This window comes from Lissotriton helveticus, chromosome 8, assembly GCF_964261635.1.
Source record: "Lissotriton helveticus chromosome 8, aLisHel1.1, whole genome shotgun sequence".
NCBI classification, from domain to species: domain Eukaryota; kingdom Metazoa; phylum Chordata; class Amphibia; order Caudata; family Salamandridae; genus Lissotriton; species Lissotriton helveticus.
In genome coordinates, this window is record NC_136069.1 from 918,426,733 (window position 1) to 918,454,702 (window position 27,970).

The 27,970-nt window shown below is 48.1% G+C and overlaps 1 protein-coding gene across 4 annotated transcripts in view; it reads left to right on the plus strand.

The window, feature by feature from the left end:
- Positions 1-27,970, plus strand: part of TBC1D23 (TBC1 domain family member 23) — a 656,146-nt gene that overhangs the window by 237,012 nt on the left and 391,164 nt on the right. For all 4 annotated transcript variants that reach the window (XM_078657742.1, XM_078657744.1, XM_078657743.1 and 1 more), the window contains exon 11: positions 6,117-6,287. In XM_078657742.1, the coding sequence (XP_078513868.1) occupies positions 6,117-6,287 (171 nt within the window). The remainder of the gene's footprint in view (positions 1-6,116; positions 6,288-27,970) is intronic.

Genomic DNA, 27,970 nt, shown 5'->3' on the forward strand with positions numbered 1-27,970 from the left:
GGTTCTCGTCGAGCTGGGCAGTCTTGATCCGGAGGAGAGACTTACAGCAAACTGCGATGCTTGGTTGGTGCCTGCGGGTGCAGGGTGACTACTCCTTAGCCACAAGGGAGAAATGTTAGGAAGAAGTCTTGAGTTCCTTTCGTAGAAAGTAGTTTCAGGATTCAAAGATGATCTAATTTGGAAGGGGGCCTGCTCCTACCTTTATCCTGAGAAAAGGGGCTGGCACGCGACTAAGACCTGCCCTATGGGTGGGACTAGGAGGGGGGTGGTTACACCCCTCTCCTTTGTCCGGTCTCTCCCCAGCTCAGGGGCTGGTGTGCCCCAGGAACTGGTTTGAGCCGGCATATGCACAGTGAGCACCGGGGTGCCACTTGCAGTCACCTTCCTCTATAGCCCTGCCTACCTGGGATACACAAAACCCTGTCTGGGATGGTGCTGGCACCGCCCCTGACAGGAAACCCTTTGTCCAAGCACTCCTCGCTGGAAGGACTCCCAGCAGCAGGAGGTCAGACTTGTGTCTCGGTGGCAGCATCCATTTTGTGGAGCTGAGACTATGTTCAACTTTAACCGGGGTTACAGGCTACCAACATGTCTTCTCCCTCTAGAGGGGTGGAATGCTACCCCCGTCGCCAGAACTGGCGAGGGGGTAGTATTCCAAAGCGTATGACACCTTACACGACATGTTTAGATAATGTCAGACCAAAGTTACCATAACCGCGAGGATTATAAGGCACTTAAGAGTATATGGTCTGACGCTATCATGGAAACGGCTAAGGGATAGATCCCGAAAGCCGCAGACAGGCTCAGCTCATGCCAGAGCACCATCTCACACAATTCCAAGCACTCTGCCTTCAGGATTGTTAAGGCCTGCCATAGGAGTGACAGATAGGAGATCTGTGTGCCCATTTTAGGTTTAGATATAGGTATACTATATCTAAAGCAAAGGGTGATTACACCACCTTGCCCCAGCTGTCAAGCAGCTAGTTGTGTCAGTTTAGTGAGTCAGCCCAGGGGTGGCATAATACATGCTGCAGCCCCTGGGAGACTTCTGGGTGCACCTCTGCCCTGGGTACAGGGACTTGGAGAGGGCCCAGTGCCAATTCAGTACCTGGGTACAATTTGGAATAGAGAGAACAGCTAGGCTGTGGGTCTGATTAGCAGGCCCACAGCCAGGGAAAGTCGTAAACCAGTGAAGCAAAAAGCAAAAATCTGGGTGATCATAGGATTGCAGACCCTACTCTCCTACAGTAACAGCCTCTTGAAGGCTTATGAGCTCATTCTACAAGGGCTAAGGCTGCTACCAATGCATTGTAACATGGTATTCCAGTCGTTGGCATTTGTCAGGCAGCAACAAGGGCATCACTGCACACATTTACCAAGTACTACTTCCTGGACAGTCAAGTCAGCAAGGATGGCCTTTTTGGCCGCTTTTCCTACAGGACTTCCTGGTCTAAACTTGTCTGCAGTCCCTTGCTAGCGGTATTTCTGGGGTATCTACTCTGAAGTAAGGAATCTGCAGCTAGATGTCTCTATCAGATGGACAAGTTACTTAGTTTACGCCTTATCTGGCAGAGACCTCCTCTTGTAGAGACATAATCTAGCCACAGATTCCTCATCTCTCCCCCCCCCCCCCCCCCCATCCTCCCCGACTGCAGACTGGTTTTTCATGTTAGGGCTGATACCTTTCAGGGTGCTAGTTGTTCTATACTCACCACTGTCAGTGCACGTCATGCAACTGGCATCCGCACGCCGATTTGTCGCCTATAAAAGTAACGCGTATATCACTTCCGGTGTGAACGACGCCAACTACGTCACGCGGAGCCAGCCGATACCACTTAACGGCGCAAGGGTATTGCTCGAGCAAATGTTTCCTGATCCAGCCAGCCTGGGATATTCGAAGGTCAGTAACTTGTCCATCGAGACCTACAACATTGGGACCGAGTAGGAATAGAAAAGGTTAGTCATTTTTCCGCACTGTTACTCTAATGAACTTCCTGTCACTAGTCCGGGTTTGGCAGGTACTCACCGGACAGTTCCTCATGCATACAAAGTTGGTGCACGCCCGTAAATGGCAATGATGATTAGCCTACAATGCATGCATTTATGCAACTGCTTTTTTACAATGGGGTGAAGTCTCACCATGGACTGTGACATATAACAGTTGACTGTTTATTATGGAAAATACCAATAAAGTTTCTTTAAAAAGAAAATCCATGGAGGATTAGCACAGCTAGCTTTAATAAACCTGTTGTCTGCACTCTGCCTTGTAAACTTGTGGTTTGCCCTTTAGATTTGGAAGGTGAGGTGGGTTTGGTAACTTTGTTGCAGACGGTGAAATTCTTTCTGCAAGCGAATAGGGATGTGCGCTGGCCACTTATCTTCTCTCTGCATATACATACTTTGAGCTTAACTTGGTGCTATTGTATCAGAGGCCCCCTGAACTAATAATACAAAAATTCAGTTACTATCATATTCTGATGATTTTGTTCTGATTTCCTGGGTCAACACTTAGTGGCGAAGTATGTTGATTTTTATTTTGGGCTAAAAACAAATGTAGCAAATCTAAGATCCTGACTGTTGGCCCTTAGAACTCTTGTCCGAAGGCTATTAATGCTGGTCTGTGCTTGGGAGGGTTATTTATTTTTCTTAAGTAACTGTTTCTTTTGGCTCGTATGTAAATAGGGGAACACAGTTGACCATAAAATCTGCAAATTTTGTAAAAATTATTGATGGGATTCTTAGTTTCTTAAGGGGCCATTCGCATTCCTTTAATGTTTGGTCCATACAGAATGTCTCTGTGGTGACACGTGAGGTGAGAGGTCTGAGTTATGCCAATGTACATTTGTTGTAAGTGGAGAAATTAGAATTTTGAAGTGTCCCTTTTCCGCCCACCAGTAGATGGGCATGAATTTTTTTTAAAGGACAAAATAAGCTGTTCCCCAATATTTTAAATGCCTAATCCACATTTAGTGCCTGATCCTACTAGACTTTCTTGGCCTGGAAAATCCTTTACTAATTTCATGGCTATCTTTCGTAAAACCAACATTAGAAAGATTAGGCTGCAACGATGTGTGTAGGTGTCCACATATTATCCTGACCTCTCCCTAAGAAAAGAGTTGTTACATTATTTCTCTTTGGTGCTTACCTTATTCAGTTAAGCAAACAAAAGGAGATGATGGACTGAGCTCTAAAACGTTTCAGGCACTCACACTGGTCATAGATCTGTTTTGAATCCATCATCATTCTTTAGCTCACTTTGCCACCTCAGTTTAGACCCAGCTATATGCAAATCAGTCTTGACCCTGTGCCTCATGGGAACAGTCCAGCCCGAACTGCCAAGCCAGGTCTTCCCTGAAACGGAAACCAGCATCCTGGGACCGGTTTCTGGGTAACACCCTTATCAGCCAGGCTAGCTTAAATCCAGTGGCAAAGTGAGCAAGGGATCCACGTCTGGTCATACCCTGCCAACTTAGGGTGAACAAAGCAAACACAAGGAGATGATGGACGGAGCGCTAAAACTTTTCAGACACTCGCCCCCAGTCACAGATCTGGGTTGAATCCATCATCAGTCTTTACCTCACTTTGCGATATTATCCTGACCTCTCCCTAAGAAACGAGTTGCTACATTATTTCTCTTTGGTGCTTACCTTAATCAGTAGACTAATAAGCTACAACAACCCTAATAAGATTGTGTGTTGTCTTTAAGACTCGTGCTGGGATGTGAGCATATCTTGAATAAATGCACAATCCATTAGAAGGCGCTTACTGGTTTTAGGTTTTAGATCTGGTTTCATCTGGGGACTACGGAATTTTCGTTAAGTTATGTGTCCTCAGTAAAAGTTTATAATGGACCATAATAAACTATATTGATTGACTGACCGATTGTCCAGTGCACTGTTTATATTAAGCTGCTCAACAAAATGTTGCACTTCAAATTTTCTACAGTTAAGTGTTTGCAAGAGTCCCACGCAGTGCCTCAAAATTGGACACTTTTCCACTAGGGGTGGGCAGAAGTCGCGTAAGGGACTTACGTGGAGAGGCACGGAGATTGAACCAATCTCCGTGCCTCTCCGCATATTGCCGCCTGCCTCCCGCCCACAATATTAAATGACATTTTGCGGGTGGGAGGCGGGCGGCCAACTTCCGTTACGCCCCCGAGTGTGCAGAGATTTGCCTTCTTTCTAATCCTTCATTGCGAAAGGTGGAAAGGGCAAATCTACGCACATTCCGTGGGCGGAATGGAGATGTCCGCCCACCCTGAATTTCCACCAAATTGTAATCAGTAAATGAAAGATTAACGTCCAAGCGTACTAACACAATTTCCCAAAGGCTCAAAAAGGTTGAAGCCCTTTGTTTCATCAGGCCTAAATATATATCCTTCAGGAAACGCGATAGTTTCTTTAAAAAGTATTATTTGCATGTATTTTTTGTGAGAAGGTCTGTGCGTAAAGTCAAAGCACTTTTGGATTCCATAACTAGTTATGCCAAGTTGCTTGTCGGTAAAACTTACTGTTCAGAATTAAAGAAGTAAGTTGCTCACAGCTGCTTGCTTGAACATTTAAACACCCAAAGACTTCTGACAACAATTTACATTTCTTTAAATAGAAATCCTGTATCTTTGCCCTCATTGCATTGTCTCGCAGTGTTTACCTATTCAACCTTAACATGGTGCGCTCAGTGTCTTACATAAAAACGTTTCTAATGGATATTTTTGTTTAGGTGGTAATTCTCGCAGTGCCATAGATATCTAGGTGTGACCATTGGCCTAGAATTGTACCACCCATATGTGACAGTCCAGTCTTACATACCAGATACCACAAAGCCTGGATCCTTTTTCCATCATGGACATTCGCCTTGACCACTTGAGAATGTGTAATGACTGCAAGAAGCCTACCTGGTAACTAAAGTGAACCTTCATAGAACATTGCAACATTTTCACCAGCAGCCTGCTGACTAGGCTCTTCGTAATTGACTGCAGCTTGAAAAGAGCTGCTTTTTTACTGCCTTGTTTCATCAGTCGTTATTAAATAATTTGCTTATGGTGTTTGCTTAGTGTTTGCGTTGTATTTTGTTTACTTGAAAAAACAATGTGGGTTCTTTTTCTGGTCATTATCATAGATTTCCTTATAATTACCTTACAATAAAGGAGCATTGTAGACGATGCAAATTATCAGTAGGTGGCTCTATTAATAAGAACAACATGAACGGGAAGTTCCCATTACTCTAAAGGAAGTAAATCACAATATAGACAATTGCCCACAGAGACAGCTGCTGATATCAAATCATTTTATTTTCATATACAGACATTTTATTGTTTCATTACTTAAGGGGATCTGTAGATATCCAGGATTAATGTAGCATCAGCCCAGAAGCAAGGGAACAGTAAAAACATTATTAAATACAAAGGTCACTCATACCGTCAGACATACTCGCATCCAAAAGTCACCACATACACAAAAATACTATAAACTACAACCACATTCTCAAACAGCAAGCAGAAAATAAGCGCCGACGCGCGTTTCGGAACAAGTGCCACCATAGGAGATTCCTTCATCAGGGCGCAAGACACTCATTTATATGTGGCCATCATGGTCCTCCAGTCTGTCAAAAGGGGTGAGGTTTTAGCTTAATTCAAACGTTTCTGGGCATAAGGCAGCTTATCACAGCATATCACCAAGCATAAGAATACAAGGTCTCCTGAACCAACTCTCGTCTATTTTCCTGCCAGAGGGAACAGCAATGTCTGTGCTTTTAAAACCGGAGAAAGCAGGTAACTAAGAAGTTAACCGGCAGAGGAAAAATGAACGGACCCTGGGGACTTTATTATCACATCAACACGGTTGCAGCCAAAAGGCAGAATTGCATAAATCACCAAAGTCTGGAATTTAAAACACGTGTCTGGATAGAAACACTCTAGGTTCTCACTTGTCAAAGTGTGTGTTATGCAGACCGAATACAGCAACATCCGCTGTGCCTGGCGAGGTAGGGGCAGGATTTACGCTTTAGATGTATTTTTTGTCAACGTGTGGCGAATCTCTCATACATCACTCTGACCGGGAACCCTCAGCAAAGAACCGGCTCTATTAATGACACTTGTTTTTACATTTGTTCTTTAGATGCTTCAGAATCCAGGAGAATTTGCATTGTCTGTGAAATCACTGTTAGAAGCACAAAAGCAGTCCATAGAATCTGGCTCCGTAGCTGGTGGGGAGCACCTATGTTTCATGGGAAGTGGCAGAGAAGAAGAAGATATGTACATGAACATGGTCCTTGCACATTTTCTGCAGGTACGATTGTTATATCGATGGAACATTAATAATGTAAACAACTTTTTTTCAACTCTGCCTGTAGGTAGGCCAGTGTTTTCTTGATTCTTTCGTTTCTTGTTTCCAACCTGACTTTTTTTCAAATGCTTTTATTAGATTTTTTGTTTAAATATGCCAGTAGAAAAACCTCTCCTGTATATACTGTTATAGCCCTATATATGTAGTGCTGTTGTTCTATTGGAATAAATCTCTCCAATAATTTTAACTATTCACTTGTGCAAAATCTCAATTTAGTTGAAAATGCAGGTATCCATTACAGTGTTATCAAAGTGAGTCTGAAGGTAATACTAATATGTTACATTTGTGTAGACCATGGAACAATGACAACCAACTAACTGAGAGAACCATGGGGAAGCACTTTACAAGGAAATGCTGCAAATTTGTTTTGCAAATCTAGCCAATGATTCAGGATAGGGAGAAGGAAAGAGGGAGGACAAGGGAGGAACCTATAGACACAGCAGAACAACACTGCACGTTGTACACTGTGACAAAGTCACGCAAGTATAACAAATGAAAAAGAATGCCGGAAATGACCCGGCCAGCATTTAGATTCCGTTGCCTTCTTATTGGGGTATATATACGTAGGGAGCGGGGCGAGAGATCTTTGCCAAGGTTTTGAAGTTGGAACAGTATAGTGTCCTGTTCTATGAATATGCTGTGTTTACTGAGGACTCTGGCTGCCTCCTTTCGCAGTGCCTCAAATCCTGCTTTAGCCCATCTGATTAGGGAAAGTCGCCATGAAGTAATGATAGGGGAAAACTGTGCTTGCCACTTTAATTTGCACGTTTGGCCAGCAGTAAAGCCAATTTCATAAAGCGAGCAGCCACCTTATTAGCCTTTAAATGCGCTTAAAAAGCCCTGGAGCGCTTTCCTGCCAGGTGTTTGGTGGACAATATTGGGTAACTACAGTGATCACGAATGCCATGCCAATACTCTTCTAGAAAGGTGCAGCTCCATAGCATATATATTTTTTTTAACCTTTATTTTCAGATTTTTGCATAATAAAGGAATTTGCATTACAGTGGTAATTGCAGCAATAAGAGCAACAGGTTTCTTACAAATAGGCGCAGTGCACATATTTGACAAGCATAATTCAATAAATTGGAATAAAAGGAGGTAGGTACATTATGACAGTCAATCAGAGACACACATACTGTGCATGGGTAACAACATCGGCAGCGATCATGAGCTCTCGCACAGGGTAATCCATTCTGGCGTAACAGGCAGCAAGGGTGAACGGGGGGCCAATACCCAACCAGGGGTTGTGTGCTTATCCAATGCCCTCAGGTGTGATGCCACTAGAAGCCGTCGAGTCCAGTTCGGTTCTCTTTCTGTCCCGATATGGTCCCCAAATATCTACAGTGCGGGAGGCGCTGGGTATCAAGGTGGAGAATTCTTCACAATTAACATTACAGTAGGCTAGGCTACGGAGCCAAGCCTGCAAAGTGGGGGCCCTTTTTCTGCCCCATAATAAAGCAATTTCGCGCTTGGCCAGTAGGAGACCCAGAGCTGACAGTTTCCTGACCTTCAGGGGGAAGTTTGCTGTATAGCCCAACAATGCGATCTCCGGGGTGGGTTGCAGTTGCATGGACAAAATATCCCCCAACGTGGAGTGTACTGCTAGCCAATACTGACGTATTTTGTGGCAGGTCCAGGAAAGATGGGCAAAGTCGGCGTAGGGAGATAAGCACTTTGGACAATGATGTGGCCTATTGGGGTCAAGTCTGTGAGAGCGGGCAGGGGTGTAATATATCCTGCGAAGGAATTTAAAATGTAGCAACTTGTGTCTGCTGTTTAGTGAGACCTCTCTGGTAACCCTACAGCACCATTCCCACTGGTGATCTGTGATAGGTTTACCCAGGTCCTCCTCCCAGGCCGCCCGCACCGTAGTATCAGATACAGGCCTGGATATTCCACAATGCTTGTAGAGTTTGGAGACCAAGTGTGCCCCAGTGGGGCTTTGTATCAACAGTGTCAGCGGGGGAGTGGGATCAGGGGCCGCAGGAAAGGATGCGAAGGTGGCACGAAGCATGGAATGGACCCTTTTCATGACAAAATAATCCATAAGCGCGCGGTCTGCAAATCAGGTCTCTTCGGACACGGAAAAAACATGGCCGTTTTGGAATAGATCACCCACTGTACGTATGTGGAACTGTTCTAGGGTACGCTGGACTAAAAATTCGCCCATGATTTTAAACAAAGAAGGGTTGGGCATGGGCAATTCGGGAGAATAAAGCAGATCAAGTCCGAGCAATCGTCGCAATTGGGTCCATGCCCAACACGTGGTGGATTCCGTTTAAATGTCCCGAGGATCATGCTCGAAACCCATGGGGAGGATATGAGATAGAAGGCGTGGATGCACCAGGTCCGCAATTTGGGACTTCAGGGAGTCAATGGCTCTGCTGTAATTTAGCCTAATAATGGTGGCTGTATCGAGATGAACATGAACCCCAAGGTATTTAACCGCATCATCACACCATTCGAGCGGGAACTTGCAAGGCCATGTGGTAGTACCAGTCGTAAGAGGGAAGATGACTGACTTATGCCAGTTAATGCTAAGGCCAGAGAAGTTACCGAATCGCTGATTCTGATAGATACATCTGCCGTGTGGATTCCTCACCTTGTGAATATCCCCTTGCGTCAGCAACATTCGGAAATTCTTTTTGTAGCTTCGCGCCGACGTGGATCCGGACGTCACGGAGGCACGGCATCGCACGCGACTCCGCTGACGTCACCGACGCCTATAATAGGCCCACGCCGGCGTGATGACATCAGTTCCCTTTTTTCCGCGTCATCGACGCTAACGGTTTTCTGGGATCGTACTGTAGCTTTACAGTAACTTTGTTTCTATTATCCTGTTATTGTGTCTATCTTGATATTTTTGGAGATGTCGTCGAAGAAAACTGGATTTAAAGCTTGCGGCGAATGTGGCAAGACTATGTCTATCACCGATCCTCATGAATGCTGTGTCTGGTGCTTAAGTTCCAACCATGACGTCGAGGATTGTCCTTGCTGCAAGAAGATGACTCCGAAGGCTTTAAGAGAGAGAGAGACAAAACTCCTCGTGGCAAGACTTAAAAATAAGAAAGTTAAAAAGTCTTCAAAGTCTCGATCTCGGCGGTCGAAGTCGAGGTCGAGGTCTCGTTCGAGGTCACGCTCGGAGTCGTCTTCGGCTCACGCTTCGAAGTCTTCGAGGAAGAAGCACAAGAAGAGGAGCCATGAGTCACGTCATCACTCTGGAAAGGACTCTAGTTCGAGACCGAAGTCCCAAGTCAAGCTTCTGAGTAAGGAAGTAGAGGTTTCAGAGTCAGAAGATCATAACTCTGTTGGTGAGGCTTCACATCCGAATTCACCAGAATCTCAGAAGCAGGTCCATTCTCCGGTTCCATCCAATCCTTTTGGTCAGGAGGATGAAGGTGAGGAGCAGGGGGCTGGTGAAGTCGAAGTTCCGGTGCCTGCGGGTTCGTTGACCCCGGTTCCTGGACTCGATGAAGAGGTCGACGTCTTATCGACTCCACCTCCTCAGGAACAACCCAGAGGTCCATATCCTGATTTCCCAACTCCAGGTCAGGATCCTTCTCAATTCCTGAACGCCATGTTTGGTGTCTATTCCAGGGCAATGTTCCCGTCTGGTGCACCTGTTGGTCCCACGGGTCCTATGGCTTTTAACTTGGGTGTTCCCCAGGCTTATGCCCCTGCGCCCTTCATGCCTTTTATGCCGGCTATACCACCGCATTGGCATTTTCCGACACCACCGGTGTCGTCGACGCCGAAGCGCACGACGCCGACTCCATCGACGCCGGTTCCATCGACGCTGATACCTACGACTCCGAAGCAGGATTCTGCTCGACTTCGTATAAAAAGACCTCATCCGACTTCGGGTTCGACGCCGGCACCGACCCCGTCGGAGGCGATTCCGAATCCATTGGCTTCTATTGTGAAGGAAAGATCTCGGAGAGAGGCCCAGAGACTTCTGGAAGAAGAAAGATGTCGATATTCAGATACTGAAGGAGAGTTACAGGATTCTGAGGATCCTTTTGAGGACTTGGGTGAAGCCAGTGGTCTTGAACTATCTCCTGAGTGGGATTTGGCTTCGGTGTCAAATGTACCATCTAAGGATGTGGTGCCTTATCACACCGTTATAAAAAAGGCAGCGAGTTTATTGAATATTACTCTGCCCACTGCTGGTTATAAACCTAATATTTTAACTGAGGTTCTTCATTCACCTTCATCTGTTATTGAACCTATGTTACCCTTCAATGATGCCTTATCTGAGCCCATCTATGAGGTTTGGAAGAAACCTTTGTCTGCTCCGGCCGTTTCTAGAACAGTGGCGAGGAGATACAGAGTTGCACCTGGGGACCCTGAATTTTTATCGACACATCCCCTACCTGAGAGTTTGGTTGTGCAGGCTGCCTGCTCTAAGAGATCTGCTGGTGCTTTTCCACAGGTTCCTGGGGATAAAGAATCCAGAAAGCAGGATCAAACTGCCGAGAAGGTTTTCTCCTCAGCCAATATGGCGTTAAAATCAACCAACGCAACGTGTCTGATGGGAAGGTATATCCATGCCTTGATGGATTCTGTCAAACAGTTGATTCCGAAAATCCCTGAGGATGACAGAAAGGATTTTCAGGAGGTGATATCGGACACACAAGCAGCTGCGAGACAGGTGATTCAGAGTGGTCTGGACACTGCTGATTCGGTGGCGAGGGTCATGGGCTCTTCCGTGGCCACTAGGAGGGCTGCCTGGCTTAAGTCATCGGAGTTCTCTGCAGACGTTCAGTCTGTTTTGATGGACTTGCCTTTTGATGGCTCAGGATTGTTTGGCAAGAAGGCTGATGCTGCCTTGGAACGTTTTAAGGACAGTAGGGCCACTGCAAAATCTTTGGGTCTCCAGTCCAGAGGTTCTACTGGAAGACGCTTCAGGGGTTTTGGAAGATCTTCCTTTCGTTCTTACAGACCATCTCAGCAGCAGCCACAACAGCAGCAGAATACGCTGTACAAGTCGTACAGGGACAGGCAAAGATCCCGCCCTAGAGGGCGTCAAGCTTCCTCTTCCTCTTCCTCCTCCCCTTCCCAACCCCCGGCCAACGCAGCAAAGCAGCCCTAGATCCGCCATTCCGGATCATGTGGGTCCAGTGGGGGGTCGGCTTACACATTTTCTACAGGATTGGGAATTAATAACATCGGATCTTTGGGTTCTCAATCTTGTAGGGAATGGGTATGCACTTCCTTTCCAGGAATTCCCTCCCAATTACCCTCCTTGCCAGGGTTATTGTTCGGAGGACCACCTGCTTCTCCTGCAGGAAGAAGTCCTGGCTTTGTTCCGAAAAGGTGCGATAGAGGTGGTTCCAGAGCAGGAGAGGGGTCAGGGATGCTACTCCCGGTATTTCCTGATCCCCAAGAAAGATGGCAGGCTTCGGCCAATCGTGGACCTCAGGATTTTGAACCTTTACCTGAAACAGGAAAAGTTCAAGATGCTCACTCTTGCGCAGGTTCTTCAAGCGCTGCTAAAAGAAGACTGGATGGTGTCGATCGACTTGCAGAATGCGTATTTTCATATTCCCATCTTGAAGTCGCACAGAAAGTATCTCCGTTTTACGGTTGGGTCACAACACTACCAGTTTGTGGTCCTTCCGTTTGGTCTTACTACTGCGCCTCGGGTCTTCACCAAGGTGATGGCAGTGGTGGCAGCTCATCTCAGGAGAACGGGGATACATGTGTTTCCGTATCTGGACGACTGGCTGATCAAAGCGGAGTCGCCGGAGAAGGTGCTCCATCATCTGCAGGAGACAACTCAGTTGTTGCACAGGTTGGGTTTTTCGATAAATGTACCCAAGTCTCACCTGGTGCCCTCACAGCACAACCTGTTCATAGGTGCGGTACTGGACACAACTGTATGTCGTGCATTCCCTCCACCTCAAAGGATTCGCGACATACAGGAAATGATTCCTTTATTTTTCAATGGAGCGGTCGTTCCAGTCCTGAAGGTCCTTCGCCTGCTCGGTCTGATGGCTTCATGCATTCTGTTGGTCAACCATGCTCGCTGGCATATGAGGGCGCTCCAGTGGTGCCTCCGCAGGCAGTGGTATCAGCACAACGGAGATCTCAGGGAGTCAGTGAAGATCTCCAGAGAAACTGCAGCGGATCTGTCTTGGTGAAGCGTGGAAGGCAATCTGTCTCAAGGAAAGCCTTTTCAGATTCCTCCATCGGTTGCCACAGTGATATCGGATGCGTCCACTCTCGGGTGGGGTGCTCATCTGGGGGACCTGGAGGTCAAGGGTCTTTGGTCTCCAGAGGAAAGGTTGCTTCACATCAACCTTTTAGAATTGCGGGCGATACGTCTGGCGCTCAAGGCCTTCCTCCCTTCCCTTCGCGGTCAGTCGGTTCAGGTCCTGACGGACAACACGACCGCGATGTGGTACATCAACAAGCAGGGAGGAGTAGGATCGCAGTGTCTCTGCAGAGAGGCTCTGCGTCTCTGGTCCTGGGTTCAGGACCATTGGATTTGTCTGATGGCAAATCATCTGGCCGGAGTTCAGAACGTTCGTGCAGACAGTCTCAGTCAGCAGTTCTCTGCCGATCACGAGTGGAGGCTCCATCCGGGGGTAGTTCACAACATCTTTCAGATGTGGGGGATTCCTCGGGTGGACCTGTTCGCCACTCGCGAGAATGCTCACTGCCTGTCATTCTGCAGTCTCCAGTATGCGATGCAAGGAGCCTTGGGGGACGCGTTTCAGTTGAGTTGGAGCTCGCAACTCCTTTACGCGTTTCCTCCCATACCATTGATTCCTCGGGTTCTGAGGAAAATTCTCCAAGACCGGGCCCAAGTCATATTGATCGCCCCGGATTGGCCAAGAAGGGTGTGGTACTCAGACCTTCTCCACCTCTCCTCTCACCCGCCGCTCCGTCTTCCTCACAGGGCAGATCTCCTCTCTCAGATGGAGGGGCAGGTTCTACACCCCCACCTCCAGACCTTACACCTTCATGCCTGGAGATTGAACGGGGCAACCTGATTTCTTTTTCTCTCCCTCATGATGTGGTGGATGTCATTTTGTCAGCCAGGCGTGACTCCACTAAGTCCATCTATTCTTATAGGTGGTCTAAATTTGTTACTTGGTGCAGGGAGAAGTCTTTAGACCCTTTGAGGGCCCATTTATCTGATGTTCTCCAGTTTGCCCTTTCTCTGGCACAGCAAGGGCTTGCTGTGGCCACGGTGAAGGGTTATCTTTCTGCGCTGTCGGCTTTTATCTGTTTGCCTGACCAGCCTTCTCTTTTTAAATCTCCTATAGTTTTAAGGTTTTTAAAGGGCCTCACGAATAAGTTCCCTCCTACCCCTTTTATTGTGCCTCAGTGGGATTAAAATCTTGTTTTGACATTTTTAATGGGTGCTCCTTTTGAGCCTCTTCACAAATGTCCTATGAGGCTTCTGACTTTCAAAACGGATTTCCTCGTTGCAATAACCTCGGCAAGGAGGGTGAGTGAGCTTCAAGCTCGTAGTCACAAGCCCCCTTTCTTGTCCATTCATGCTGATCGAATGGTTCTTAGGACCAGGGCTGCTTTTCTGCCAAAGGTGGTGACTTCTTTCCACCTTGGTCAATCCATTACCCTTCCTACCTTTTATCCTCCCCCACACCCTTCCAAGGAGGAGGAGAGATTACACCGTCTTGACCCCAAGAGGGCGGTGTCTTTTTACTTGGACAGGACTAAAGACTGTCGTTTGGATGACCAGCTCTTTATTGGCTTTGCTGGCTGCAAGAAAGGAAGAGCGGTCCATAAGAGGACTTTGTCGAGATGGATCGTCCTCTGCATTAAGATCTGCTACTCTTTGGCCGGTAAGGAACCTCCAGAGGGTATAAGGGCTCATTCTACGAGAGCTAAGTCATCAACCTCAGCGTTGGCTAGAGGTGTGCCTGTTGAGGATATTTGTAGAGCGGCAACTTGGTCTTTCCTCCACACTTTCGCAAAGCATTACTGCTTGGATTCCGAGGTGAGGAGGGACGGTCATTTTGCACGCTCTGTCCTTCAGGATTTCCTGGTCTAGAAGAGTTGACACCCTCCTCCGGGAGTGGGGACTGCTGTGGGACTCTATTCACAAGGTGAGGAATCCACACGGCAGATGTATCTATCAGAAGAACAAGTTACTTACCTTCGGTAACGCTTTTTCTGGTAGATACTATATCTGCCTGTGGATTCCTCACTGACCCACCCGCCTCCCCGTTGTCCACTCTTCTATGCCAGAAGTTTCTATAATGTATTATTTTATGGTCAAGGATTTGTTTATTTCAAATGTTTTATTGCATTTGCTTCACACTGTGTGTTACACCTTGATTTCTATACTGCGTATACTGTGTATATGTCTACTGTAATCGGTCCGTCCGTGTGCCTCGAAGGCACGGAAAAAAGGGCAGAACTGATGTCATCACGCCGGCGTGGGCCTATTATAGGCGTCGGTGACGTCAGCGGAGTCGCGTGCGATGCCGTGCCTCTGTGACGTCCGGATCCACGTCGGCGCGAAGCTACAAAAAGAATTTCCGAATGTTGCTGACGCAAGGGGATATTCACAAGGTGAGGAATCCACAGGCAGATATAGTATCTACCAGAAAAAGCGTTACCGAAGGTAAGTAACTTGTTCATCTCCACTATCAAGGGTTCCAAGTTCAGGTGGGGCATTCGAACATACAGAATGGTATTTTCCGCGTAAAGCGAAACCAATAGGGGGCCTGTACGAAACTGTAGACCTCGGTGTAATTGCTTTTCTTGAATGTGACGGACTAAAGGGTCCATCGCGAGGATGAATAGTAAAGGAGATAAAGGGCAGCCCTGCCTAGTACCACGAGACAAAGTGAATGAAACGAAGAGCGTGCCATTTAGGCGCAAGCTGGCGGTAGGCTGGGTGTATAAAAGAGCTACTGTGGAGACAAAGCACTCTGGCATGCCCATGCGTCGCATCACAGACAAGAAAAAGGACCACTCGAGGGAGTCAAATTCTTTTTCAGCATCTAAAAGGACAGCGGCCGCTGGTGTGGCCGGGTCAATCCTATGTATTACCGTGAATAAGGTACGAAGATTAAGAGAGGTAGACCTGTGGGGAATAAAACCAGACTGGGCCGGAGCAATAATGGATTCCATAAGCAATGACCACCGTATTGCGATGACCTTGGCCAGAATTTTATAGTCAGTGTTTAACAATGACAACGGCCTGTAAGAACCGCATAGTGTAGGATCTCTTCCCGGTTTGGGAAGAAGAAGAATGATGACCGCTTTCCTAAACGTCGGGGGGAGGATACCGGTCTCGAGCGATTCCGCATAGACCTCAACAAGCCTCGGGACTAAAATATCTTTGTAGGACTTATAGAAATCGTCCGAGAAGCCGTCCAGGCCTGGGGCCGAGGAGCCCCGCAATGCGTTGATGGCCTCAATGATGCTGTACTGGGAGATGGGAACGGACAGGAAATCTTGCATACATTTTTCCAAGTACACCAACGCAATTTCAGATAGGTATTCTTCCTGTGCCCGCACATCACTGGTGACTTTGGAAGTGTATAATGTTTTATAGTAGGAGAGAAAATGTACCCAAACCTCTGTGGTAGAGTGGAGTAAGTCATCATGCGGCCCAGCCACCTCCGTGATGTAAGTGGAGTCGTGCGGGGGCGCAAAGTTTGAGCTAAAACCTTACCCGGCCTCTCACCCTCACCATAGCGTTGCGCAGAGCACTTTTTGCTAAGAAAGAGTAGTTCACGATCAGCTGCCTCCCTGAATTCAAGCATCAGGGCCAGGCATTGGCCTCATCGGAGGCCGAAGCCTCAAGTAGAAGCTCCCGATCAAGTGTAGCGATGTCTCCCTCAATACGACTAAGATTTGAAAGGAGGTCATGCAAAACCCCGGCGTGCTTGGCAATACAGACTCCCCTAATATAGGCCTTGAAACCTTCCCAGAGGACCGCCCAGGTATCAACCATCCCAGTGTTCAATTCAAAATACTCTTCAATCGCTTGCCGAACTTCTTCACAAAAGACTGAATCCAGCAATGTGGTACCAGGGAAGCGCCATTGACGTTCGTAACCGCCCGGTCTAGGAACCTGCAGGCGAAGAACAACAGGAGAGTGCTCCGACAGCGTGCGGGGAAGGGTAAGCAAATCGTCCATCCAGCCCGCCACCGCAGGGGAAACCAACCAATAATCTATCCTGGTCCATGTATTATGAAACCCGAATAGTGTGTAAAATTCGGGAGAGAAGGGCTGAAACGTCGCTCAACATCAATTAAGGAAAAATGCGAGCATATATCTCTGAGGGCCTGTCGGGAACGCGATTTGGTGTCAGGGGAAAGGGAAGTGCTGTCTCTGGACGGGTCCAACAATAAATTGAAATCTCCACCCACTATTAAAAGCCCGGGATCATGGGACAAAAGTCGGACCTGAAGGTTATGGAAACACTTGAGCACTTTAATTTAAGGATAACGGGTGGAAAGACACACAATAACACTTTTTGCACAAAAAAATTTGCACTTGCACTTTAAATAGTCATTGATAATCAATGTGGACTTGTCAAATATGATTTAAGGTTATAGAAAATATCCTTGTACTGAATGAATGGAGAATATTTATCCATAAGAGGCTAAGCACACTGTGAAAATTATCAAAGGCATTTAAGCTCAAATTTTAAATGATTTATTTATGAATGTATTTTTACAAATATATGTATCTAATAAAATTTCTTATAATTTTAAATTATTAATGTTGAACAAGCCTCTTTTACATACCATGAAGGATAAATAAATGTATAGTATGTTCACGCTATCTATGACTATAGCTTTCAACTTGCACCTTTCACTTTAAATAGGGTATAAAATCATTGCAGTTTTTGTCATGTGATCACGGGAGGAATCTCGTAATGGCTGACCGAATAAATCAACCAGCTTGCACTCACTGTGTGGACTGTGCCTGTTTTGCCGAGGGATGGTGGAAAGGAGCAGAAGAATTGGATATACATTTATTTATTTACTGAGCATAAAAAACACCTGCATTTCTGCAAGTGTCATGCACTGTGACACCCACTCACTCAACCTCTGATTGCTCTATGCTTGTGCCCTTTCACACATTTAGGCAGTGGCCGTTCAGATTATGTTATTTCCTTAACTGTTGTATTTATAATAGATACTTGCTTCTGCAGATCCCTTAGATGTACATTGTTGCCAAGAGTCGGACTGCATTTAGACATTTTAGTGAAGTTTTCCACCCATTGAAATAGCGATTGGTATCTGGCAAAAATCCGTAAGCTAAGTGCTGACTACATGTCATGTGCACAATATCTAGTGACCACAGTTGCTTTTTTCTCTGTGCCTGCCCAGATCTATGATCCAGACCTCTTTCTTCACCATTTTTATTGTTTGTCTAAGTGTTTACTATTCTTTTTCAGTGATCTATAGATATGTCTCTACCTAAATCTCAGGGCTTTAAGCCCACTTCTTGTAGCTGATAACCATTGTTGGTAATAGACCTACTGACTGAATATTTGTGGTGTTTAGGCCTTGATCCTGATTTCTGCCTTTCTATACATTATAGAGATACAGAAGTAAGGGAAAAATCAGATTAATGGTGGCCTCGATTTAAAGGGTGCTCAAAAACCTAAAGGGTGCTCAAAAACCACTCTAGAAGAAGAAACATGACTTATTCAAACTTACGACCTGGTCTAGCATCAAGTCTGTATTGAAGTACAAGAAAGAACCGAAGCATACCTGTTTTAGACATAGTGGGATGAGGGAACTGTCCAAGAATAGATCTGGCTCTTCTTTTGTGCTGCTAGAGTGGTTTACATTTCCTTAGAATTCAGTAGTTTATGCTTTTAGAGAGACATGCTGAACATTCTTACCTAAGGATACTCTGACACCACTTTGCTGGTCGTCAGCAGTTTGACTTGGGATCTGCAAATACTCCATTGGTTGACCAGAGTTCCTTTTGCTTCTTCAGGGACTTCTTAGGAGCCATTCATAATACTTCCGCCCCAGTGGCAAGTTTTTATGTCCATGGAATCAGTGTTGACAGACATGCTGATGCTGCTTTTGTTGTAATACTTCTGATTTTGTTGTCCAAGGCTGCTAAGCATCATTGTACCTGCTAAGGGTAAATTTCAGGAGTATTATAAACCTGAATTTCCAAATTTTCTGCAGATCCTATTCAAATATCCTGTGAAATATCTCTTACAGATGACCATAAGAGTGATGCAAATCATCTGCTCCCTCCTATGGACACAAATTTCCAACTCATAAAGCACTTCTAATCCCTTAGTTGTCTGGATACAATTCCCAACTCTGATTGACCGTCAACTGAGGGTCCTTCAGCAGAAAAAGTAAAAATGTTCCCATAGTTTGGAGACTTTATCCATCCTGGGGCATGTGGAGGAGGAAAATACCTAACTTTGGTCTGGAAGTTTGTATGGCGAATAGTTGTCCAAAGTGGTTGGTTCAGTTCCATTAAGTTCTAAGAGACTACATATCTAGGGCTTGGGGAAAGCTTCATTTACTTCTGCAGTAGCTAGAATATTCACTTGAAAATATAAACCCCTGCTCCTTTTAATTCCTGCCTCATCTACAGAGGGTCTAGTGATTCAAGCATGTTCTGCCAGCATCAAATGAGCCATTGTTCCTTCTGTTCCACCAGAAAGGGATTCTAATCATCTGACTCCGCTTATCCAAAAGTGTGTTTGCCTTGGGAGGTGCAGCTCTTAAAATGAACAAGGCTTCCTGTTTTTGGCACATTATATCAAATGTTTTTCATGTTATTCCCATGCTTTATGCGAAAAGAAAACCTTCCTGGCATTTGAGGGAATTCTTGTAGAATTGTGTGCTGTTGGTTTGGCTACAGACAAACCCACCATGCTATCTAGCCTTAACTTCGTCTTTAGAGCCATCCAGTTTTGCTTTGTGCTTATGAGTCACTGTTTGGCAGAACAAAAGGATTCTCAGCCATTGCTTATTTTCAGCTGTTCGATGGGTTGCGTCAGTTTGATAGACTTCTATCTGTAGAGATTGTGAAATAATGCAAGCCCACTCCACATGCATCAGCTTCACCATAAATGTATGTTTGTGGGATGTGTAGCTGTACACATGCTCTGCATACTCCTGTCATCTAGTGTTGGACCCGGACATGTACAACTTGTTTTTCTTCAAATAAGTCTTTAGAGTCACAGGGTATTGTGACCCCTCCTAAGAGTGGTATTTCGCATGATCATCTGTTCTATTGTATGATTGTATTCTCCACTATCTGTTTTAACATGTGTCTGTGAAGCTCAAATGTCTATGCCGTGTGGCCTTCGTTGTCAGGGTTTTCCAGTGCTTGTGTATATGCAGGTTGTGATGGAAAGGATCCACTTTCAGTATTAGCCACAATGCCACACTACATACTCGTGGCAGGATCACCACTCGGTCTGCAGCCTTTGCTTGTCGCGAGAGCACGACGCGACCTCCTGATCTGCCTGCATCGCATTCTGATTCAAGAAGACTCTCAAATACAAACGTAATAGGCCGCTTGGTCCGAGCAAGATGGCGCAGTGTCAAGAGGACAACACTCCAAACATCTTTGGTGCAGACGTTGATGAAGAAGCGGGCATCTTCTAATCTGCAAGGCAACCAGCCTGATTCAGTCTGTCGCCAGGCTCTCCTTCAGACTTCAAGGGGAATGACCAGCCACTCCACTGGGACAATGGCAGAAGACGCTGACAGTTTGTACCTTGCCTGATCACTCACACCAACCGGCCAACCACCACCCTTCAGGGGCTGGGCGTCGAGCCCACCAACAGCCTTCCAGGCTGCTACTGCTTCCCAGGCATGGCCAGCACCGATACAAGGCCTCTGAATCTACCGGATAATACCCAACCTTCCTCTGTACCGGGGTAACCTCGCCATTCGGGGCCAAAACCTCATTCAGTAACGAGACCAACTTCGGAGTTGAAACAAACGTCGATGTCAAGACCTGCTTCAGAGCCGAAACATCTATCAGTGCTAACTCATCTTTCCATGGCCCCTTCTTCAACGGGCAACAAGGACCTTGAGACTCCTATTTTGCAGCACTTCCCGGAGGAGTTAGCCAATAGGCAGAAGAAACTTTTCATCCACCCTCAAATGGGTAAAAACATTTCCAAACTGCCACCGAAACTGCAAGACACTGTTCCTAGCAATAGGTAGCTTACCTTTGAGGAGCAGCTTGCATTTAAGCTACCACCTTCTCCGAAGTCCAAGAAACATGGAGATAGGGCCACCAGCCCACTACCTTCTCATCCTCCTCTAAAGTACCTACCCTCCCGCCACCATATGGGTCACCTCCAACAGTTTTGCCAGCTTTCTCAAACAGGGAAGGTAGGTTGATAGATCCTGCAGACCCATACGATGTCTGAACAACCCAGAGCCCGGGGAGGATACTTGGGATGATTATGGGGTCGTCCCTACAGGTGATGATGACCCTGGACGCTTTCCCGCAAAGTCTTCCCCCTCTGGATAATACTACCAATAATCACAAGGCCATTTACATGATGACTACCTTCCATTAGGTGGATTTTTATACCATTCTCAATGGTGGCACTTTCAACACATGCACAGCGTTCAACCTAATACCTGCCATTGCTCAAGGGGCGTATTAAAATCCTCCCTCAAGGTGTCTGAAGCCCCAATGAAGACCATAGTTGTTACATCCAGTGTTGAGGAAAAGTATAAGGCTTCCTTCTCAGATCTCCCTTATATTAGAGGGCAGCTTCACCGGACTCTCTGGTTGTGCACACTGCTCATGAACGAGAAGATGCACAAGGGTCTGGACATTCCCCACCGCTAGATAAGGCAAACAAGAAATTAGATGCAGTGGGCAAAAGAGTGGCCACACATTTCTTGTATTCACCAGTACATTAACTTGATATGTGTTGTCCGATCAGATTTTGCAACAGCACTTTAACGACTGTTCAGTAGGATCTCCCTATCTGATAGAGACATCTAGCCGAAGATTCCTAATCTTAAAATATCTCCCCAGGTGTAAGACTGGATCCGGAAAATCTTTTTTCCCCAGCAATACCCCTACATGCTGGGAGTCGGCGTCACCCGGCTCCGTCCTGATGTCGTCCACGGAAGTGACGTCAATGAAGCCATATAAGCCCCTCTTGGCGTGCTGACATCAGTTTACCTCTTTTCCGCGTCCTAACGCGGATCCGGGAAAGTGATACCTCTGGCCTGTTTTTGTTATCTTACCGGCCTTTTCAACACGTTTTGCGTCAAGGAACATTGTGTTCAATGCCCTTTGCAGGCTTCAAGCCGCGCCAGTCCTGCTCGCGACAGATGTCAGAGACGGACCCTCACGAAATCTGTATGTGGTGCTTGGGCAAGCACCATGACTCCATGGAGTGCGACGCTTGCTGCCAGCTGCTGCCCAAATCTGTGAGGGAATGCCGCATGAAGCTGCTGCCTCCTCAGATGTCCCGAATGGACCCCTTGCGACACAGGTCTCCTTCTCCAGCGGAGACGTCCACGGGGCGCCAGTCCACATAAGAGGACGTTCCTGTTCAGGGCGGGTCCAGGGACCGTCGCCGTCATCCGCCTACCTCAGGTAAGCACAAACTGAAGTCGTCCGCTTCGTGCCGACATCACGTCGGGGCCCGTGGCTCCCGGTCTTTGTCAGACCCGGCATACGCCCCGTTTGCGGTGCTGGGGTGACTCGAGCTCAGATGGAGGACTACTGCAGGTCCCTACAGTCCTTTCGTGCTTTGCCCCCACTCCCTGGCGCGCCTTCGGGCCCCACAGGGGGGGGGGGGGAGGGACTCGGGTCGAGACTCCGCCGGTGGGTTTACCCTTTGCCACGACCGAGTGCCCTGACTCCGATTCCGGAGTCACTGCAATGTCGGGACACGGCCCGAAGGGGCATCCCACAACGTCTAGCCCTTCCACAGCGCCATCGCACAGCCTTCCGAGGCTCCCTGCGGTGTCGCTGGAGGTGACTACGGAGCGGTGCACAACACCACTTTGGCGCACTCTCTCCCCACATGTTTCCACCTCTAGGGATGTTGAGTCGACTCTGGTCTGACTCCGGCCGGTCGAAACCTTAACGGAGGTCACCGACGCTGGTTCGACTCGGATGGTCGAGGCCTTTTCGGAGGTCACCAACACCGGCTCGACTCAGCCAGTCGAGGCCTTTACGGAGGTCGCCGACACCGGCTCGACTCATCCAGTCGAGGCATTTTCGGAGGTCGCCGACGCCGGCTCGACGACGCTGGTACCATCTCCGGCTTTATTGGTGGAGGATGTGGTCCCAGTGGATTCCCCACCGTCTGAGTCATTTCAACGCTCTCTGGAGCGGGCGGCAGTGGGGCATTGGCCTACTCATCATTTTGCCGAGCCTCTTTTTAGGTGGCCTGATTAGCTTGCGTCCGTCACCTACTGATGACTTGCTGTCCCCGCCTTGCGGGGCCACGGAGTCTAGTGAGACGTGTTCGAGGCATGTGGGCTGCTGAATTCATATCTTGTGCATAGATTGCCACCTAGTGTTGGGTCCGGATGACTGCACATTGTCATCCTGGAAGAGTCTTCGAAGTATCACGAGATAGGTGGCTCCTCCCCTGGACTACAGTGCGCATGGGCATCGACTCCATCCCCAGATTGTTTTTTTCCGCCATTGGGTTTGGATGCATATTTGATCACTCAAGTTCGGAATCAATAGAGAACTTTCTTTTTGGCCAGAAGGCCTTTCCTATATCGTCGGTATTGTCTTGCGATCGGTGCCCAGTCTGTTCCAGCTCAGTTCCCGAGTCGGACATCCAGAGGAGTCGCGTGGCTCTTCGGCGCTGAAGGCCCGATCGACGCCAGAGGCCTTATTCGATGAAACATCATGGAACGGAGCCCGTTAAAAAGGTGCCCCGTGTGCAACTCGAAGTATCCTCACATCGACGTCCACCCGGTATGCAACAAGTGCCTGTCGCCGGATCACGATGAAGCCAACTGTATGGCTTGTTCTCGTTTCCGCTCCAAGAAGACGATTCGACTTCGGTGCGCAGCGCGCCAGGAGGCCCAGCAGACGGCACCTGACCCGGTGAACATTTTCGATACCGAGGGAGAAGAGGCAGACGAGCAGAAAGTTCAAGAGCCGATGTCCACTCCGGCAGCGGAGGTCAACTACAGCTATGACGCTGATGTTGAAATGCTCGATACTGAAGAAGTCGTCGACGAGGTAGGAGACGACGATGAGGCGTATGGGGCCATGGAAGATAGCTCAAGCGAAGAGCTATGCTCAAACTATTCATGAGGCTCAGGTCGAGGGATCGCCACATGGCCTTACCCAAGATCTTACACTAAGTTCTACAGCCTCGCCTCCAGGCCCGGCTTCGGACACTTCTAAGGAGCCACAAGTGGTGAAATCGAAACCGAAAGAGAAAGCATCGGTGTCTACGAAACCGAAAGCACTAGAGGCGCCGCCGAAATCAAAAGTGCGTGTCGCTTTGGTCGTCTCGAAATCCTCTGGCCTATCGGCGCCGACAAAGCCTAAAAGTGTTATCGACCCGGTGGGGTCGCTGAAGGGTGTCGAGCCGAAGACTGGGACACCAAAGACACTGGTCAAGGTCGTCGACCCGAAGAAATCGGCGACAAGGACCGTCGACGCAGACAAAGGACTCGGAACGCCAAGAGTTGTCGATCCTGCGCGTCGGTCGGACAAGGCCAAAGGCAGTACAGCCCTCGACTCCGCGCCCGGCGGTGGCTCGAAGGACCCAGTCGAGTCGACGCAGCCATCTGCCTCCTTCTCGAAGCAGGTTTCGGACTCGTTGAAACGCATTAAGGAGAAGGCTTCCGCTGTCGGTCCAAAAGATACTTCCACGCCGAAGCCTGCCGCCAAACCTCAGAAGTCGCCGGCGCCCATTCAGTTTACGCTGCCACCAAAGGTGGTGCTGAAGGCCTTCGCCACGAAGACGGCCGTCGAAGGGTCTATAAAGGTGTCCACGGCGCCGAAGCATACACCTGCGGTTGTGGGCGCAAAGCATCGACAACCCCCGCTTCACGAGCAGTCGGAGCAATTCATCGACGCCGACACGGGGAGACTTTCTATTTAAAAACAAAAGATCGCCCCGGCACAGCCTATGGAGTCGTACACAATTCCATTGAAGAAGAAGAAGGATTCCACGACTTCACTCGTTCTTGTCGAACCAATAGCTCCACGTGGCCAGGACACTGCTCCTATCTCGCCCACTTACTCGGATGTGGAGGCTGGGAAAGGTGACTATGATGAGTACAACTACCCTGCCGACACTGATCCTGAAGATCAACATGACACGTGGGCAGATGCTGATGACCCTGGAGATCCACAATCTGCCCCAGACGCTCAGGTGTATACCGTAAAAACATCGCCTACTGAGGACTCAGCGGCATTTAATGCGCTTATTGAGAGGGCAGCCAAAAATCACGATGTCCAGCTCCATGCTGACCCGATTGAAGTGGACTTTTTGTTTGATACCTTTTCCACCTCGGAGAGGACTGTAAAAACTCTGCCAATGCTAAAGGGTGTCTTAAAACATGCCGGAGACATTTTTAAAGAGCCCACAAGAGCCAGGGTTATAAACCCCAGGATTGAGAAGAAGTACAAGCCGGCGCCTGGGGACCCTACCTACATCAGGGGCCAGTTGCCGTTGGACTCTCTGGTTGTTTCCAATGCCCGGAAGAGGGCAAACTCACAAACTACTGGTGATGCTCCTCCCCCTGACAAGGAATCTAAAGTGCTAGAAGCATCAGGGAAAAGGGTGGCAGCTCAAGCGGCCAATATCTGGCGCATTTCTAACACTCAGGCACTCTTAGCCAGATATGACAGGGCCCATTACGATACACTTGAGACCCTGTTACAACACTTGCCAGATGAATATAAGGAGGCAGCAGAGATGCTCATACAGGAAGGAAAGCTCATCTCAAATGCTTCTATTAAGTGTGCACTGGACGCGGCAGACACCGCGGCCAGGGCCATTAATACCAGTGTCAACTATAGAACAAATGATGAGGGTCTTTCCAAACCTGACCTAAACTCAAACCCTCACCCGGATATCTCTGCCATCCACCTAGACACCTTCGGCCGGGTGACTATTGAAGAGGTCCTGACAACGCTTGCCACAATCAAAAGTGGTTCCCCCAGCGACCCAGTGCCTATGCGCATCCTTAAAAAAGTGGCACCCACTATCGCCCCCCCTCTAGCTGACCTCATCAACTCTTCACTATGTCAGGGAAATGTCCCCCCCAGCTGGAAGGCTGCTGTTGTCAAAGCCCTTATCAAAAAACCTCTACTGGACCCGCTGGACCTGGCCAACTATAGGCCAATTTCCCTCCTCCCCGGAATTAGTAAAATTACTGAAAAAATAGTGAACAAAAAACTCTCCCATTTTCTGGAGTCTAATAACCTCCTCAGGAACTCTCAGACTGGATTCCGCCCTGGTCAGGGCACGGACACCGCCCTCCTGGCTGTAGTGGAGGAGACCAGGCCCATTCTGGATGCAGGAGGATCAGTGGCAGTGATCCTCCTGGACCTCAGTGCGGCCTTCGACACGGTCAACCACCGGGTACTAATCCAGCGACTCAGAGACATCGGGGTGGAAGGTACCGCTCTGGCATGGCTCTCGTCATTCATAAATCACTGCTCCTTCCAGGCCCGGGAGAGCAACACCCACTCCCTAACGATCCCCCTCCAGTGCGGAGTGCCGCAGGGCTCTTCGCTCAGCCCGACATTATTTAATGTCTACATGTCCCCACTGGAGGAGGTAGTCATCCCGTTCGAAGTGAAAATCATTAGCTACGCTGACGATACCCAACTGGTGGTATCCCTATCCCATCCCAAACAAGAACCATTCAATCTCCACAACTGCCGCTCCAAAATCCATGAGTGGATGAATAAATCAGCTTTGAAACTCAACGGGTCCAAAACAGAAATCATGCTTCTTGGTCAAAAAGGCCCCACCCTTCCCCCTAACTTCTGGCCCACCTGCCTGGGAGAACCCCCGGCCCCCAAAAGCGAGATCAAGAGCTTGGGAATCTGGATAGAGAAAGACCTGTCCTTCAAAACCCAAGCCAAAAAAAACGCTGGGATCTGTTTTGGGCTCCTTAGATCAGTCCGGAAAATCCTGCCCCTGCTCCCACAAATCTCCCGGAAACTACTGATCCAAGGCCTGATTCTTTCTAGGTTGGATTACAGCAACGCCATCTACCTGGACGCTCCCGAAGCCACCCTCAACAAATTACAAAGAATTCAGAACGCCGCGGCCCGGCTTCTTACCAACACCCCGGCCAGATCCTCAGCCAAACCAGCTCTGAAGCTCCTTCACTGGCTCCCAATAAGAGAAAGAGTAAAATTCAAGGCTCTTTGTCTGGCTCACAAACTCTTACAGGACAAGGGCCCCCCATTCTCAAAAACTTTATCACGCCCTTTAAAGCTACAAGATCCCTCCGGTCGGATCATGAACGACTTATCACAGTCCACAGAGTGAGAAAGGCACGTACAGGAGGCCGGCGATTCTCAGTGAACACGGCTAGGCTATGGAACACCCTTCCTCTCAAACTAAGGACGGAATCCGATCACTCCAGTTTCAGGAAATTATTGAAAACTCACCTTTTCCCCTGATCTCCTCTTCCCCTTCTCCTTGGCACTCCACCCTCTCTGCTGTCTCGGTTTTAGCGCTGGGATGCTTCCGGGTTACTATGCGCTCTATAAAACCCACATTCATTCATTCATTCATTCATGTTACGGCGACAAGCCTGGCTGAGAATCTCCGGGTTCAAGCCGGAGGTACAAACCACCATCCTAAATCAGCCTGTAAACCCTGATCACTTATTTGGACCTGAGGTGGACACCACCCTAGAGAAAATCAAAAAGGACACGGAAACTGCGAAGTCTATGGGGGCTCTCCAGTCGCAGCAGTTCAGGGGTGGTTCTTTTCGTCGCTCAGGCAATAGAGGTGTTTCCAGAGGCCAGCTGTCCCACCAAACACAGTACAATAAAGGTGGCGCGCAAACCACGTACACCAAACAAAGTAGAGGTGGCTATCGCGGAAACAGCACCAAAGGCAGAGGTCGTGGAAACAACAACCCCCGATCCTCCGCCGCCAACAAACAGTGACGCCTTGTCACTGCCCCCCGACCATACCACACCGGTCGGGGGGAGACTCCAACAGTTCCTGCCGGTCTGGAAATCCATCACCACAGACAGGTGGGTCATAAAGCTTATCCAGTACGGTTATTGTCTGGAGTTGACATCCACTCCACCCAACATACCCCCAAAACACCGTCCTATGTCCGCGGAGCATTTGCACTTATTGCAGCAGGAGGTACTCGTCATGCTGCAAAAAGGGGCAATAGAGCTCGTGCCGGTGGAAGAAAGAGGCACGGGAGTGTACTCCCTGTACTTCTTAATCCCAAAAAAAGGACGGGTCCCTCAGACCCATACTGGACCTCAGACCCCTAAACCAATTCATTCTGTCGGAACACTATCACATGCTAACACTGCAGCAGGTTCTACCGTTGCTCAATCAGGGGGATTTCCTCGCAACATTAGATCTAAAGGATACATATGCGTCCGCTTCAGGAGTGCTTAGCACATCAGTGGACTCAGGCTCACGTACAGTTGAAAGACCTAGTGTTGGTAACCGGTCGTG